Source organism: Sphaeramia orbicularis, chromosome 16 (assembly GCF_902148855.1).
Source record: "Sphaeramia orbicularis chromosome 16, fSphaOr1.1, whole genome shotgun sequence".
Taxonomy (NCBI): domain Eukaryota; kingdom Metazoa; phylum Chordata; class Actinopteri; order Kurtiformes; family Apogonidae; genus Sphaeramia; species Sphaeramia orbicularis.
Genome location: NC_043972.1, coordinates 11,641,200 through 11,659,201, shown reverse-complemented (window position 1 = coordinate 11,659,201; position 18,002 = coordinate 11,641,200). Strand labels below are relative to the sequence as shown.

General features: G+C 39.4%; 1 protein-coding gene across 1 annotated transcript; it reads right to left on the bottom strand.

The window, feature by feature from the left end:
• Positions 1–12,911: 12,911 nt before the first annotated feature.
• Positions 12,912–13,218, bottom strand: LOC115435282 (40S ribosomal protein S10-like). The gene is given in 4 exon segments (XM_030157587.1): positions 12,912–12,981; positions 12,983–13,022; positions 13,025–13,166; positions 13,168–13,218. Coding segments are annotated over 4 exon segments (303 nt in total).
• Between the last annotated feature and the right edge of the window lie 4,784 nt (positions 13,219–18,002).

Below are 18,002 nucleotides of genomic sequence, written 5' to 3'. Positions count from 1 at the left end.
GTTTTATGAACATCTTTATGTACATCTACATGATCAGTGAATTCAGTGTACAAAATACCTGATTTTCAGTATATATAAAAAAAAGCAAATAAGATTACAAAAAAATGATGATAAATCACTTGAGGAAAGTTAAATAGAGAAAAAAAAAGTGCAATTTTAACAAATTTATGCCTCAGTTTATCATTTACACATGTGGATTACAACTAACAGATCACAGTGGATCGACAAATACACAAAACATTTCAGGTTGTTCATATTTGTTGATATTATTCACTTTTCATGAAAGGATATTTCATAAACTGTAAACATGTTCATGTAATTTTCCTTTTTTTTTAACATTAAAACACATATAAGTTGTCATTCTCTATAGGTTATTATGATAGTATTTTACTGGTCTGATCCATTTTAGATTGAATTGGGCTGAATGTGGAACCTGAACTAAAATGACTTTGACACCACTGACTGTTATTATGCAACGTTCAAGGTTCAAGGTAAACTTTATTATCCCCGAGGGGCCATTTGTTCTACAGCCAGCAGTATCACACGGACAACAAACCAACAATAAATACAATAAATAGTCCATTAAAGACAATAGCACCAACATTACAAAGAATTATTCAGCAGAACAATGGCTGCCGGAACCAAAGAATTCCTCATCCTATTGGTCCTACATTTAGGAACACTGTACCTGCGACCAGATGGAAGCAACCTGAACTCATCATACAGGGGATGACTGGGATCATCAAGGACTGACTGAGCCTTCTTCAGAGTCTGCCTCTGGTACAACACAATCAGATCAGTTAGTGTGGTGCCAGTAATTCTGCTGCACACTTTAGTGGTGCCCTGCAACCTGTTCCTATTTTTAAGGGTAAGTGGCCCATACCAGCTGATAAAGAAAAGGTCAACACAGACTGCTCTATTAATTCATTCCAGGGCTGGATTGACTTTTTGGGAAACTTTGGTTGTAAGAGGTGAGACGAACTATATTCACTTTATGGATCAGAATCTACGTCAAAAACTCATCACATGGTCCTTTGGCCGGATCATCCGTCCATACTCTACACATTATTAGCCAAAAAACTCACAAACCAGCCACTCTCCCTCGTCATCATGTTTTTCATAGAACTACAGTGGTGTTACTCAGCCGCTGTAATCGGGCCCAACGTGTACCCTGGGAAATGACTCACATCAGAACCATCTTGGCCAAACCCTCAATATCTTCCACATGCTATTGATCTGTGTTCCGAAGACCGACTTTAGCCTAAAGTCAACCATTATCCTGAATCTGCATCACGGTCCAGCCTCTTCTCATTACGCTGCTACAGCTCCCATTAAACCTGATAGATTCAACTGCACTTGCCAACTCGGTTAGTTCATACCAGCATCTAAAACTCGAGTGTTGGAAGATCACACATGACCGACTCAAGGGACGGGATTAGGTTTCAGGTCGCTGGTTGCACTCCAGAAAACTGTGCATTATTTGCTTCATGGACATTGCATCTGGATCGAGTTTATTTTTAATGTGTTAGGAGTTCAATATTGTAGAAGTAAAAAGCCTGATTTTGTTTACTTTGGGTTTGTGGTGTTTCGTCTTCTATTCCCGTCTGAACTGGTTACCATCATATTATAGCCCTGTTTTAGTCTTTTGTATCAACATGTATTTCTTGGCAAAACCTTTGCTGATGCGCCGACATCTCAATTTATAAAGCGCAGACTGTTACGTTCTTGCCTTATGAGGTCCATTAAAAGTATTTAGAATGATTGCACACGTGGAGTCAGCAGTAAAAGATAGGTGCATGCAGCTAAGGGTCATTTACTTTGTTTTGAGCAAACATCAGAGGCGTCCAGGAACTGAAACAGAAAACACATCCACAACACAGACCAGTTAAAATAGTTTTTGGATGTTTTTTACTATAGTTTAGTTTGATTTAGTTTCAACTTTTTTTCTGTAATGCAGTTGGTTTTAATTAGTGTTTTTAGAGCGGATTTGCTAGTTTTTATTAGTTTTAGTTTTTTTCTAAATGCTTAGGTTTTAGTATTAGTTTGAGGTTTTTTTAATCTTTTATCTTCCATGTTGTCATACTTCAAATCAATCACTGTAAGGACTGGATAGTTGAGTTTACTTAAAAAAAATCTGAGGTAACCCGTTGCCTACAAAATTTAAGTAATGAGTAATCAATCAAATTCAATCAAATTTTATTCATATAGTGCCAAATCATAACAAAAGTTATCTCATGCCACTTTACATATCGAGTCGGTCGAAAACCAGACTCTAATGAACAACATGAGTGTATTAAACTTAATGCTTGATTTGAATGGAATTGCTATTTTGAGAACAACACACTAAATGCCCAAGTTAATTTAACTTAATGCAATGTCAGTTGCTTGCAGAACTTAGACTTAATATCATCAGTTCATTGGACTCAAATCCAAGGTGATTTAAATTAAAATCTTTTGCGATAAAATTGTTTTGTATATTTATTCAACTTTATATATTGTAGCATGGATGGTAGTTAGGCAGGAAGTTAGCTCAGAGTAATTTGCCAACCCAGGAAGTGCTATTAATTAGCAATGCATAAAGATTTATATTGTTTAAGAACAATCCTAGCTGAACAGTAAATCCATTGTTGGGCCTGTGGCTCTGACTCATGGTGCAGCTCTACAAAATAACAAAACAAACACAAAAAGCACTGACTACGTACATTCAGTCCAAATGAACACTAACACCACAACCCCGCTGACCCCTGCACAGAAAAAAACACATTTACAACAACATGCCCAATACCCACAAGGCAATGCACAGATAAAAAGGTGTGGTCATGACTAAATCTGAGTGATTTAAATCATTCAACTTACACTTTTCGTACTTTCGACGATGTACTACAATTAGTAAGATAGACTGCACATTTTATAGTAATGGAATAAAACTGAAATCATTTAAGTTACATTGTAATTAAAGCAGTTTAGTAATACAAAGTCTGTGCTTACAGTAATCCCATACAGACTCTGCTGATTTCCCCAACTTTAGTCTGTGGACTCTAAAACGACAAGTGACGAGAAGTGACAGACTGTGAAGTGCAGTACGGTGTTGCCAAGCTAGAAATTACTTGAGTGAAATACATCGATTTCGTGTCAATCCGAAATCGCAAAGAACGAAAACGAAGGGAATTTAATCTATAATTTTTAAACCATTTTAGTTAGTTTTATAAGCCAACAATACAGTTTCAGTTAGTTATCATTTTTTCTTTAATTATACTTTTTATCTATTCAATGAATGAAAAATGTTTTTTTCAATTCTTGTTTTCGTTGTTTCCTTAGTTTTCGTTAACGATAATAACCTTGATGCAGACTACTGATAGATGGCGTGACTTCAGCATTTAGCCTGTATTTGTTCTCCATTTTTTCAGCTCAAAAAAAGGTCAGACATTGTGATTCAGGCATTTGAGGACGGCCTGTGTGAGTCACTACCTCAAAAATTATGTCCAACTGTAATGAAAGGGGTGAGCTGCAGAACGCTGAAGCTGTTCAGTGAAGCCATCACACAAATATGCGACGGGCATCGGATGGCAGATGAAAACACAGAGGAGCTCAGTGGATGTCTGGGATGTGAGTTAATCTAATTGCTTGTGGTGCCGTGTGGTGGGGCAGTGTTTAAGCCTTTCCCAAACATGTCCGGCAAAGTGTTTGTTACAGCGTTGGTACAGAACGTCCCATTCAATGGAAATTTAATGTAAAACAGATCATTTGTGTTTGATCCTGGAGGATTCAGTTGGTGTCTGTGAACTGCCTTAACCCTTAAAACCATTTGTATCATACCTTGCTATCGCCAGGTTCTGAGACCTCTATCTAATCAACAAGATCAATACTTTCCCTAAAAACCTGTTGTTATGTGACCTGAAAGGTGTTTTCTGTCCCCTGGTGGATTATCATCCCACAGGGCCAGTGGAAGGCTATTTTTAGTCTTTTTCTATCATTAAATCATCCTACTCAGGAAAATCTTTGGAACGTTTCAAAGAGTTACGTTAAGAAGAACATTTATATTGTGTTGTTGGTTTTTTGTTTTTTTTTAAAGTACTTCATGTACTGAAATAATGCATAGTTACTTGATAATTGATTCTTTACAGTAGAGTTAAATTGTGGTCAAATGTGTTCTAATTTGATACAGCCGCATATAAGGTACTTTATAAAATGCCCAATGTATCAAATGTGATACAAAAAATATATCATAAAACAAAATGATAAGGAAAAAAGTTTGCTTGAATTTTGTTAAAAGGTCTAATAAACATCTCAATTCAAAAAATTTGAATTTTGTGGCTAGTTTTTTTAATGGGGTGAGGTTTACAGGATAAGAGTCTGGTTTAGACCAACTCTGAATAGAAAGTGTCAGGAGAAAACTTTTGTTATTATGTGGCGTTATATAAATTAATTTATATTTGGTGTAAATTTGGTGAATTCATCATCATATCTTATCGAGCCAATGCTGAATCCCTTCCTGGGCAGTGCTATTTGCTTCCTGAAGGTCTTGGTCGGAAGCAATGAGGGCCCAACGAGCATCAATACAAGATGTGTTCCATTGAAAAGGATTTGATTGATGTTAAACATGCATTTGTCATTTTCTCAGCTATGTTTGATCTACCATGTATGTGGTTCTGCTGGAGGTAAAATTAGAGAACACACAAATACAATGCCACACCTATCGATGTGATAACATAAAAGTTTCTTCATAAACCCACTGCATATCTGTGAAAAACAGGGTTGGGCAAACTGTGGCTCCTGGGCCACATTTGTCATATTTTTGGCCAAATATGACTTTAGGCAATTATACTGTGAGGCTAACGATATGTAAGGAATAACACTTATTATTTTCTACACGAATAGAAATAGAAGTAGTAGTGGTAGTAAAAGGAGAGTACTTTTAATTCTGCTGCAGATTTGTTACTTTATTTACTATTATATTCTTATTATTCCTTGTTATTACTATTTTTTGTCATTTTAGTCACTTTAACATTTTTTTTTTTTTTTTTTCACATTTTTGTATTAATACATTTGTACTGTATTAATATATACTATCTTGTGCGGCTTTACATTTTGAATTTCCTCCCTTGGGGGATGAATAAAGTATATCCTATCTTATTTTAAGGCCCTAAAGGTGTTCTGCTGTATTCTCCTTTGCAAAGAACGCTCTCATATACCAGCTAATATTCGCTTCACAACACAATAATGACACTGTAACTTTTTTTCTTTGGTGTAGTTTTGTAAACCGTACAAAAACTTTGATTTATTCTAAAAATATCCAAACAAATTCATTCTGAAGGAGCATCTTAAACAGTCACCACTTTGAGGTATAAGGGCATCTTTTGGCTCAGGACAGTTTTATTTTTAATTTCTATCCTACAATTGTTCTTTAAATAGTAAACATTGGTCTAGAACAGGGGTCTCAGACATGCAGCCCAGGGGCCAAATGCAGCCCACCAAAGGTTCCAATCCGGGCCCGTGGGATGAATTTACAAAGTGCAAACATTCCACAGTCAAGGCTGTGGAACTCATTTTAGTTCCAGTTCCACATACAGACCAATATGAAGGATAATAACAGCATAATAACTACAAAAATAATGATTCCATATTTTCTTCTCGGTTTGATGTGAAAAAAATAACATTACATTATGCCTATAGTTAAATAATGACAACTTCAATTTCAACTTTGTTTTAGTGCAAAAAATAACATTAAATTATGAAAATATTTACATTTACAAACTATCCTGTAACAAATAAAATGTGAATAACCTGAACAAATATGAACAACCTGAAATGTCAAAAGAACATTAAGCACAATGTTAACTATTTTCTGCCTATTACTAAATGTTTAGTGTCTTTGTAGATCTGATCCATAATGCACATGTAGAAATGATAAACTGAGGCATATTGTTAGAATTGCACTTATTTTTCTTAAGAAAATTTCAGTTTTTCAGGTTTTTTACATTCTTTTTGTTTGGATATTTTATAAAAGTAAGTATTTTCAGAATTTATGGTTTTTTTTTTCACTAAAACACAGACAAAAATTTGCAGGTTGTCATTATTTATAGGTTATTATGTTATTATTTTATTGGTCCGGCCCACTGGAGATCAAATTGAGCTGAATGTGGAACCTGAAAGAACATGAGTTTGACACCCGTGGTCTAGAACATCATGCACCGTATCTGTAACAAACACAAAAGAAAATCCATGCATTTCATCATGTACTGTTTCACTGTCGGTCCTGTTTTTCCATTCAAACACATAAATACTTCAGTAAGACCCTCTGACTGTTACTGTCAGCAGCAGAACAATGGAAGTCAGTGGCAGTAGATGTCAGCAGTGGGTCAGTAAACACTGGTCATCTGACATCCATGTGTGATAACATCACTCATTAGGCATCAGCCTCACTTAAAAAACCAACAATTAATCCAAAGGGAATGAAATTATTCCAGTCATAACATCTGAAGGCTTATAGATGCTGAATGGATATGAAATTCCTCTCTGTTTCTGATTACTTGCACATTTGACTGTACATTCGGATCATAAATAAGGATTTAAGCGACTGTAAAAGAGTTAGTGTCCTGATGAGCACCGCAGATTGGACAGAGAATCACAGTCTGCTAATTGATCCAGATCTGCCGTCACGTGTGGAACCAAACAAAACACACCCATAGAACTGTGAGCAAACCATTCCAACTTCCTGAGTCTTTGTCCGTGGCTCACACCCACAGCAGACAACGCCCATGTCAAATCCTTCTACACAACCGACACAAAGGTACATGACGACCAAAAAAAATCACACTCTGTTTTAGGTTTGAAAGTTGTGAAATATTAGCGTGAGCGGGAATTCACATGAAGAGTCCATGGAGATTTGTCACCGTGATGGTTTTTATATGAGGTTTCACTTCCCCAACACAACAGAAAACACATTTTTTAGGATTATCTGTAACTGTTTTCCACTTTTCTCACACTGAAGAATGCAGCTTCCACATCCTTATCACCTCGACTGCACAACATCTACATCCCATACATACCGTGACATAACGGCATGCAAAGGCTAATGTTTTCTCTCAACATGCGAGACAGATGAGATAAAGAGAACGGTGCCAAAGCAAATGGAACTGGAGCAAAGAGGAGAGAGAGACTCCCAAAGCACCCACACCTCCTCTGACTTAATCTGGCTTCAACTCATATCGACTGTCTCTGAGGGAACAGGCGAGGCCCAATGTCAGCTAACAGCCCCACCTTATTGGAAAGACTACAGGTCTGCATACTCTCACATGGGAAACATAGATGGATCCACAGCATATACTGTTTTTTTTTTAATTCAAATGTGCAATAACTTGTTTTTACCTCTCAGTACACTTATTATTATTACTTTTTTTCCTGATCAATACTCTGTTTTACAATGTGTATTTGTGTTGGTCTGTGCAATAACGGTTTGTTAATATGTTTAGCTGTGATTAGGTTTGTTTCTGTTTTTTATTCATATCTTATCTATGCACAAGAATTCCAATGTACCTATACTGCTATGTATCTGTGCAAATGGCAAATAAAGTCTATAAATTCTATTCTATTCTATTCTATTCTATTCTATTCTATTCTATTCTATTCGACTGAAACACTGTGCACGGTTCAGTTTATTGGCAAATACATCTGGAAATCCCCACTCAAACAATGTGGATTTTTTTGATGCAATTTGCCACCGCTGCAGTTAGCCATCTTGTAAAATTACAGGTCAAGGTTTGTTAGTGCTCTGTAACGCAGGGGCGTGTTCTTATAGTATTTTACACTGGTACACCTTTATTTAAAAAGGCCATAATTGGGCTACTGCCTTCCCATATCTGTAGTTTAAGACAAGAAGAAGTATTGATTCTTATTGTCTACTCTGCTCCTTGCTCATGGAATTTGTTGCTAAAATACTGGAACCTGACTGAATTGATCTCCCTGAATGCTTTTAAATCCAAACTCAGAGTGCTAGAGAATAACTCAAATGACTTACACATGTTTACATAGGTTGACTGTTCTTGTAAATTATTGTATGATGTAACTGTATGTTGTAAATATGTGTTGTGCTGCCTCTTGGCCAGGACTCCCTTGGAAAAGAGGGTTCTCATCTCAATGGGATTTTTTTCCCTGGTTAAATAAAGGTTAAATAAATAAACAGTTTAACTTTAACATGACTTTCACTTGTGAAAAAAAGAGGAATCTGTGCATAATGCCTGTGTGAAAACTGACTGGAACACACTACAGGGTGTGTGCTGTAGTGTTACTGATACCATCTATTTTAACACACACATAATTAGATCACAGTAAGATCCCAACGGACTCTTCTCACCATCCCACTGAAACTAATCCTAAGAAAGACCGTGTAGTCCACATATCCTAAAGCCTGGGCTCTGAAATCTGTAGATCTAAACTGTAATCAAACACCCCCAAAATAATAGTTTGGAGAGAAGTCATCAGAGAATTACAGTAGAAATACATTTAGTACACCAAAGTATGAAGAACGATAAAGCCATCATCAAACACCCAAAGACCTCCCACACCTCAAAGAAAAGGTGACGCAATGACATCACATGCACAGGCAAAGCAGAGCATGAAGCAGGTGAAGTGGCAAGCCTTCAGACCAACCTCCACAAAGTTGGGCCAGGTCTTCTCCTCAGGCTCCTCCAGTGAGTGGTCCCAGTCGGCTTCAGGTGAGGCCCCGTACACCCCCCCGGGCACCGCCGCCCGCCCCTGATAAAAGCGCACGCTCAATGGCAATGCCTCCAAAACATCCAGGCCAGCTCCTCTCCTTCAGCCTCAAGCGCACCGGTGGAGGCGGGGACTGTCCCTGAGTTCCATCAGGACTAATAATCTGCTTCACCTCAATTATCTCCTCCACAACTACTATTTTCTTCCTCATGTTGCCTCGTCTGTTTCAGAGCTGGACTTGCAGGTGTCCACAGGGGAGCCGGCCGGTGCCGGGTGTCAGCGCCAGAGGGTGTGTCCCTCCTCAGAGTCCTTCTTCTTCTTCTTGGAGGCCTCAGAAACTGAAAGCCTTTCCTGTGTCTCTGCCGCCCGAGTGGCCGAGTGTTGTTGTGTCAACGCTGGAGGCTCCGGCTGCTGGAGGGGTTGGCCTGAGCCTGAGCCTGAGCTGCAGCTGCCTCTGCTCTGACTGCTGCTGCTGCTGACGCTGACGCTGCTGCTGACGCTAATTCTCCGGCCTGCGAGTGCTTCCCTCACACTGGAGGATGTTTTTGCTTTCGGAACCTCCCGCTTGAGTTTTTCTGCAAAGCCCAGCGCTGGCTCCACCTCTCTGTTGTCTGCTGGGGCCTCACAGAGCACAGCTGCTGCCTGCATGATTTCCTCACTGCACATTCTTCAGAATTCATCTTTGGAGAAACACTGGTGTCTGTCGGCTCACAGGTCACGACAGGACTGTCTTTGGGTGCATCCTTGGGCAGTTTGTGACCTCGGTAGATGACAGGGCATCTGCTTTAGTCCTTTAACTTTGACAGGCTCTGATACTGAGGCCTGGCTTTGCTTTTTGCCTTTCCCTTTCTTCTTAGACTTGGGGAATTCCTCTGCAGCTTTGCCTGTGTTCACAGAGGATTTAGACTCCACTGTTTCTGTCAGAGCTGCAGGAGTTTTGTCTTCAGTTGTAAACTTACATTTGTGATCTCAACCTAGTTTATTTTCTGCACAGTCACAGTTTCCCAACCTTAGTGACAGTGGTTTCTTTCGTCGAGTTGAAACCTGACTGGTCCTCTGGGCAGATTTCCTGCAGGCTGATTTTGCTGACTTTGTGTTCTTCAGTCTTCTCCATTTGTTTTGTATTATCCTGAATCTCCACCGGGGCACTGCAGCGCTCTGGGAGATAGATTGTTCAGGGATTTCCTTTATTGGCTTCTCACTTTCTGTAGAAATTTGCTCCCCATTAATATCATCTTTATCCTCAGCCTTGTTTTTCTCTGCAGACACTGGCCTTATAGTAGCAGCTGGTGGGTGGACAACTTTTTCCTCCTCATGAAGTTTCTCTTTTTATAGTTTGTTCCTTCTCCACCTTTGTAACTGATGCATTCTCAGCAGTGACATTCTTGGATATCTCACCTGGAGATTTCTTTTTCTTTCTTTTAGATTTAGAGCTTGCTTCAGCCACTTGTTTGGAAGAAGAATCCTTTCAGCTACCATTGGTTCCTGTACCGTCAGAAATCTCCTGTTTCTCCACCTTTTCAGCTTTTGTGACAGGAGGAATCACTTCAGTTTTAGCTGCTTCTGTGATTCTCTCTTCTACAGCAGACTTTCCCTGAACGGATTTAGTTTTTTCAGCAATAATAGCAGTCACTGGGATGACTGTTGTACCGACTGTAGTTTTACATCAAGTATTGTCGACTCGGTGTTGTGGTTGTTTCAATAATTTTAGGCTTTGCTGAGGTTACTTTAGCAACACTGGGCTCTTGAGGTACTTTAATTTCATCAGTGGATAAAACTGGCTTAACTATGTCATCATCAGGGAGGTCTCTTATTTTTGCGGCGTCCTGTTTACAGTTTTCTTGGCTGTCACTTCAGCTATTTGAGGTTCAACCTGTGTTTTAACTTCTGCAGTTTTGTCAATTTCTTAGTCACTTTTCCCTCTTGAGGTATTTAACGTCATTAGTGGATGCAACTGGCTTAATTGTAGCATCATCAGGAAGCTGGCTCTTGTTTTTTTGGTATCCTGTTTTACAGTTTTCGTTGCTGTGTCACTTCAACTATTTCAGGTCAACCGGTGTCTTCACTTCTGCAGGTTTGTCAATTTCTCAGTCACCTTCCCCTCTACTTTAACCTCATCAGTGGACAAAACTGCTTAATTATATCATCATCAGGAAGCTGAATCTTTTATTTTTGCAGTGTCCTGTTTTAACAGTTTTCTTGGCTGTCACTTCAGCTATTTGAGTTCAACCTGTGTTTGACTTCTGCAGGTTTTTGTCAATTTCCTCAGTCACCTTTCCTCTTGAGGTATTTAAACGTCATTAGTGGACAAGACTGCTTACTTGTAGCATCATCAGGAAGCTGGTCTTTATTTTTGGTGGTGTCCTGTTTTACAGTTTTCTTGGCTGTTACTTCAACTATTTCAGGTTCAACTGATTTTTTAACTTCTGCAGGTTTTGTCAATTTCTCAGTCACCTTCCCCTCTACTTTAAACCTCATCAGTGGACAAAACTGACTTAATTATGTCATCATCAGGAAGCTGGTCTCTTATTTTGTGGTATCCTGTTTTACAGTTTTCTTGGCGGTCATTTCAATTATTTCAGGTTCAATCGGTGTCTTCACTTCTGCAGGTTTTGTCAATTTCTTCAGTCTCCTTTCCCTCTTTAGGTACTTTAACCTCATTAGTGGACAAAACTGGCTTAATTATATCATCATCAGGAAGCTGGTCTCTTACTTTGCGGTGTCCTGTTTTAAACAGTTTCTTGGTCATCACTTCAACTAGTTTCAGGTTCAACTGATTTTTTAACTTCTGCAGGTTTTGTCAATTTCTCAGTCACCTTCCCCTCTACTTTAAACCTCATCAGTGGACAAAACTGACTTAATTATGTCATCATCAGGAAAGCTGGTCTCTTATTTTTGTGGTATCCTGTTTTACAGTTTTCTTGGCGGTCATTTCAATTATTTCAGGTTCAATCGTGTCTTCACTTCTGCAGGTTTTGTCAATTTCTCAGTCTCCTTTCCCTCTTTAGGTACTTTAACCTCATTAGTGGACAAAACTGGCTTAATTATATCATCATCAGGAAGCTGGTCTCTTACTTTTGCGGTGTCCTGTTTTACAGTTTCTTGGTCATCACTTCAACTATTTCAGGTTCAACTGATTTTTTAACTTCTGCAGGTTTTGTCAATTTCTCAGTCACTTTTCCCTCTACTTTAACCTCGTCAGTGGACAAAACTGTCTTACTTGTTGCATCATCCTTAAGCTGATCTCTTATGTTTGCGGTATCCTGTTTTACAGGTTTCTTGGCTGTCACTGCAACTATCTGAGGTTCAAACTGGTGTCTTCACTTCTGCAGGTTTGGTCAACTTGTGGATCACCTTACTTCCTGGATTTTGCCTTTGTCAGCGTCTTTCATGGCAGGTTTTGTTGAGTAGTGACGTCGTTGGAGGATCGTAGTAACTTCCTGAGCAGGTACCTGAGGATTGACTTCATCTGTTTATAGGAACAGCAGGAGCTTTGACCTCTGCTCCACAATCACCTCTGTCTTGGTTTTCTGCCCTTTGAACCTCTGTATCAGGAAGTGAGTTAACTGGAGTACTCATTACAGAAGACTTCATCAAAGCCTCTTCTTCGTTGATCTTGGGCTCATCTTTAGTTGGTTTTCAGGGTAGAGGGTTCAGCTTGAACCTTTAATTTTGCAGCACCTGTAATGGCTGCAGCAGTTAATGGTAGGGCTGTTTGGAATAAACGACGACACCTGACTGGTTTCGGATACATCCTGTTTCGTCGCTGTTTTCTGAACCCGGGCAGAACCTGTGTCCTTCTCCTTGTAAACCTCAGCAGCTCTTTTCTCCTGTGTTATTACTGGCCTTGTCGCTGCTGACATCAGGCTGTTGGCGGTACACTCTCCTCATTCTACTCTCCTCAATAGTCACCCGTTTCATTGCCAAACCTTTCTTTTTCCTTGTACAGAGGCTCAGGCTGCTCCCTCATATCCATGTGCTTTTGGTCTGGCTGGTTCTGCAGCCGGTGGACGGCCCCTAAATCTGGGGGTCCTATCAGAGTAGCTCTCTTTATCTCCTGGACCCATCATCCTACGGCGGTAGCCTTGCGTTCGGCCAGGTGCATCCTGACTTTCCGGCATCGACCCGGCGTCCCGGTTTGGGACAATAAGACGTGGGACCGTCCACAGATTGGACCCGTGCAGCACGGTGTGCAATGGCTAAGTGGCGGCTGGTTTCCGAATCCTCTGCAGGGATGAAGGGACGATCTCAGGGGGCAGCGGAGGTAGTCCGCAGGTAAACAATGCCTTCATTCGTTAGGTACCAGTAGAATGACGCCAGGCGAATGTCTCCTTCACGTAGCCTCTAGACTTGAGAGAACCCATAGCACGGATCACCTGTAGGTTGGTTACAGCTTCCACCTCAGGGTGTTTGATCTGAGGCCTCTTGTCTTTCTTGGCCACCATGACGCCATCCTCGAAACAGGACTTCATAAATGGCCCTCAGGTCCCGTAGGGGCAATCACATCCCAGCAACCATTCTGATTTATGACAATTTACTCTTAAACTACGACTAAAATGCACAGCATCAAAAGAAGAGTAAACAGACAACCTCACGTATTGTGTGAAAGAATCCAGTGGCAAAACCGGCTTGTCACGTGTTCCTCAATTCAATTAGAAAAAAGCGAAGAAAAAAAATCCTTGTTGCACTGTCTTCTTCTTTTGTCTTCTTGCTGCTTGTTTGAAGAAAAAGAATATATTCCTCTGTAAATTGTGTCCCAAACAAAGTCAAAAGAGTGCTGTCCCCCCACATTCAGCGTGGCTGGGAATGAACAGACTGTGTTGCTGCCGAGATGGCATGACAGAATGGAAGAGAGAGAGAGGGAGAGAGCGAGAGAGAGAGAGAGAGAGAGAGGCACACTTCAGCCTGACTCCTCCCACCTTCTCTCTATTTCTTAGAAAAAAACTATGTCGGAAAAAACTCCTCACTAAAGTAAATAGTCCAGCAGTAGGAAGTAGGAAGCAAAAGAGAGCGTCTGGAATTATACTAATGATATAAGAGCAAAGTCGAATGAATGGCGGAACATAACACACCTACGAAGTGTGTTTGAGCACATGTTCTGCTGCTCACGGACTTTTAAGGAGACGCCCACTACAAGCACACGCCTCCTATATAATTGTACACACACCATTACACACAACCCTTTGACAAGTCCCACTCTGCACACCAATGATGAACTGAGCACAGATAAGTTCTCGGGGATAACCTACATTCAAATGGTCACCAAGTCGGAGGTGTCTAGTTTAACACATTTCCTGAGCAGATATCACTGGGAGGCTTTTACCTCTACACATAGGGTGCGGTTTCAGATCCGATGACACTGTCGTATATTGAATGTGTTTAATAAATCCACGTGACCTTTAAAAAGACCGTACATCACAGGTGTCAAACATGCGGCACGGGGGCCAGATCTGGCCCTTGGGATGAATTTGTGAAATGCAAAAATTACACTAAGATATTAACAATCCTTTTAATTCAAGTTCCACATTCAGACCAGTTCAATCTCAAGTGGGTCAGACCAGTAAAAGTACTATCATAATAACATAGAAATAATGACAACTCTGAATGTTTCTCTTTGTAAATGTAAAATATTTCATGTATTTACACTAAAACAAAGTATAATTTTGCAAAAAATGTGAATAACCTGAAATGTTTTAGAGAAGTACAATTGTAACAATATTCTGGCCTGTTACTCAATGTTTAGTGTATTTGTAGATCCACTGTGATCTGTACGTTATAATGTACATGTGGAAATGATAAACTGAGGCAGAATATTGTTAAAATTACACTTATTTTTTATATTCAGCAGGCCTCCTCTCTCGTCGGTTTGTAAATCCCTCTTAAACCCGTCTTTCTCCTTGGCTTTTGAAACCATGTGAGATGTTTGAAGGGACTATCTTTATTCTATTGTTTTTATTTGGTGGTGGTTTATTGTTCTTATTTATCTATTGATTTTATTTATTTATTCATTTTGTTGTTTTTAATTGTGTGGCTTTTTATGTTTTTTAATCTATTCTTGTATTTTATTTATTTTTTTATTCTTCTGTATAGTGCTTTTTTTCTTTTTTGTACAGTTCCTATGTCTTTAAATCCTATCTGTATTTTATTCTTCTGATTTTGGTTTTATTTATTCTTCTGTGCAGCACTTTGGTCCACTGCAGTTGTTTTAAAGTGCTTTACAAATAAAGTTGGATTGGATTATTTTTTCAGTTTGTTCATGTTATTCACATCTTTTGAAAGGATAGTTTATAGTTGTAAACCGTTCATAATGTAAATTTACTTTTTTTTGCTCTAAAAAACATAGAGAAAAATTTGAAGTTGACATGTATTTATATATTATCATTTTATTATTTCACTGGTTCAGCCTATTTCGAATCAAATTAGCTGAATGTGGCCCCTGCACTAAATAAGTTTGACACCCTGCCCTACATGAATATACATACATGCATCTTAAAGGTGAAGCTAACAGAAGGTTCATTCACACACCGATCGTCTGACTCTATACTATAAATCAATTATGATGCAACTGATATTAAGCTCAGTTCTATTCGTGTCTTTGTTTGTTTTGAGGGTCACTATGCAATAAAAGTGAACAGGGTGTAAGACAAACTAAAGTTGTGCTGCTGCTTCAGACTCCTCCATTTAGCCCAGACTAAGAATCTGTCCTGCACACCTATATAAGAACTGGGGCATTATAGCTAACCTTTTCAGCACTCCCAGGAACATGATATCAGATTTCTTTCCCTAGATCGCTTCCCTCTTCTGTGCATCTGTCCCCTGTTCGTCTCTCTGACAGTGTCTCCTCATGGCCGTGTCCAGTAAAAGTCACGACTTTACAGAAAACGGCTAGTGTCAAACACACATGTTCCCGCCATCCCCGCCATAGGAGGGGTATGGGACTGTGAGTAAAGTAGACGGTGTTGGACTGGAACACACACACATCCAGTTGTTAAATTACAGCGGTGGTGAACAGCCGCTGTTGAAATGACGAACTCTCCCTGCTGTTTTAAACCACACCATTACACACAACATCCAAAACACTGGAGGAAAAACAGTTTACGTTGTTTTGCCATGGCAACAGTCAAATGAAGTAAGCCTCATCGACCGTACCTCATATCCTCTTTCAGGCTGAAGTTGAGCAACAGGCTGTAAATCTGTCCAACAGGACAGCTTGACTTCACTTTCAGAGCTCTGTTCGCAAGCACACCATGGTCTAAAACACAGGTGTCAAACATGCAGCCCGGGGGCCAAATCCGGCCCAACCACAGGGTCCAGTCCGGCCCCCTGGGATGAATTTCCAAAGTGCAAGTTAGGGCATCAAACCAAAAATAATATCATAATAACCTATTAATATGACAACATCAGCTTTTTCTCTTTGATTTAGTGCTAAAAACATTAAATTATGGAAATGTTTACATTAACATAACATGTGAATAACCTGAACAAAATGAAGAAATGAAGAAATTAAGTGCATTTTAACAATTTTCTGCCTGTTACTAATGTTTTGTGCATATGTATAAAATTGGAATAAATCGAGGCATAATCCTACTATAATGGATGTTCTGTGTCCGACACGTGTCCGGATGTTGCAGCACGGGAGGGCATATGGGCAGCAATGTCACTGTTGCACCAGGGAGGGCGCTATCATACAATGGCACCATGGGTACAATACCGCTAGTATTGATAAAATTCTACTTATATTTCTTAACAAATTCCATTTTTTCAGGTTATTCACATCCTTTTTGTTTGGATAGTTTGTAAATGTAAATATTGGCATAATTGAATGGTATTTTTGCTTTAAAACAATTTGGAGTTGTCATTATTTATTGGCTATCATGCTATTATTTTACTGGTCCAGCCCACTTCAGATTAAATTTAGCTGAATGTGGCCCCCCCCTGAAGAAAATGAGTTTGACAACCCCTGTCTAAAACAAGCTATTATACATTGTCAAGCTTTAATTAACAATCTAACGCGAGCACCCTTAAACTATTCTAGTCAGACTGGATGGTTGTAAAAGAGTGACATGTGAACAGAGCAGATGCCTCAGGCCGTGTCGGTTCCAACTCCTATAGATGAATGCTCGGAGGCATCTCCATTATCTCTTTGAGGGCTTGTAAAGGTAAATAGACTCAGGCCTGCAGCAACTCAGCTTTCAGTCAGGAAGAAAGGGATTCTTAAGCGTGTACAGAAAAGACATTCCTGAGGAGAAGGTGACATAAACTGGTTCAGCATGTATCAGCCTGGACGAAGTCATGAAACTCTTGTCTTTCTTATCTTATACACTCTTCAGTTGGACGTTAAAGCAGTGGTTCCAACCTTTTGTCTCCTGACCCCAGTTTAACATCACACAAGTCTGGCGACCCCCAGACATTCAAAACGGAGCCTTTTTTTTTTGCTAAAAATAATTTGTTTTTGATCAGTAATAGTTTACTATACTATGTTAGCAACAATGTGATATCTTCAGTTGCGTACAGATAACACACCACTTTTAATTAACATGTTATTATTATTATCATTAATATCATCAATATCATTATCGTTAATAATTATTATCATTATAAGCTTTCAGCATGTATACTTACATAAATAGCAAGCCATTAGCACAATTAGCAGCTACCATGATTAGTAGTTAAGTTAGGGTAAGGTTTACGGTTAGTGATTAGCGGCTAGCGCATTGACGTGCCATCTGATGGCTTTAAATAACATGCAAAAGGATAAATGCATATGTATAGGACACCCAAATGCAATAAACTGCAATGCAATTTCATGAGATCAGTCTGGTTGCAAATAAATGTTAATTTTAGACAATATTACTGTACTTCTGGTCTAGAAGCCGCTACTTTTTCCACACACTGTGAACCCGCAGCTCTAAAATGATGCGGCTAATTTATGTTCTCTGGGCTAACGATCAATCTGGCTGATGAAGAAGGAAATAGAGCAGCTGCACGTAAGCTTAGCATCAGCGAATTGATGGTGAGACGTTGGAGACAGTGTGGGTGCAGCTTATAGTCGGGAAAGTATGGTAGTCTATATAATGTATATTATTGTGGGACGGAGGCAGTAAAGCCAGGTTAGATTACTGCACAAAGGAGGAATTGGATTTTCCTTTGTCAGGATATGTACAGTCAGTCCATCTTGGATTTACAAGGCTGACAATTAATACTGAACAAACAAGAACTCAAACTGTGAATTATGAAAGAGCTACAGCATCTGAAACCGACCACAATGAACATTTGACAGATAAACAGAA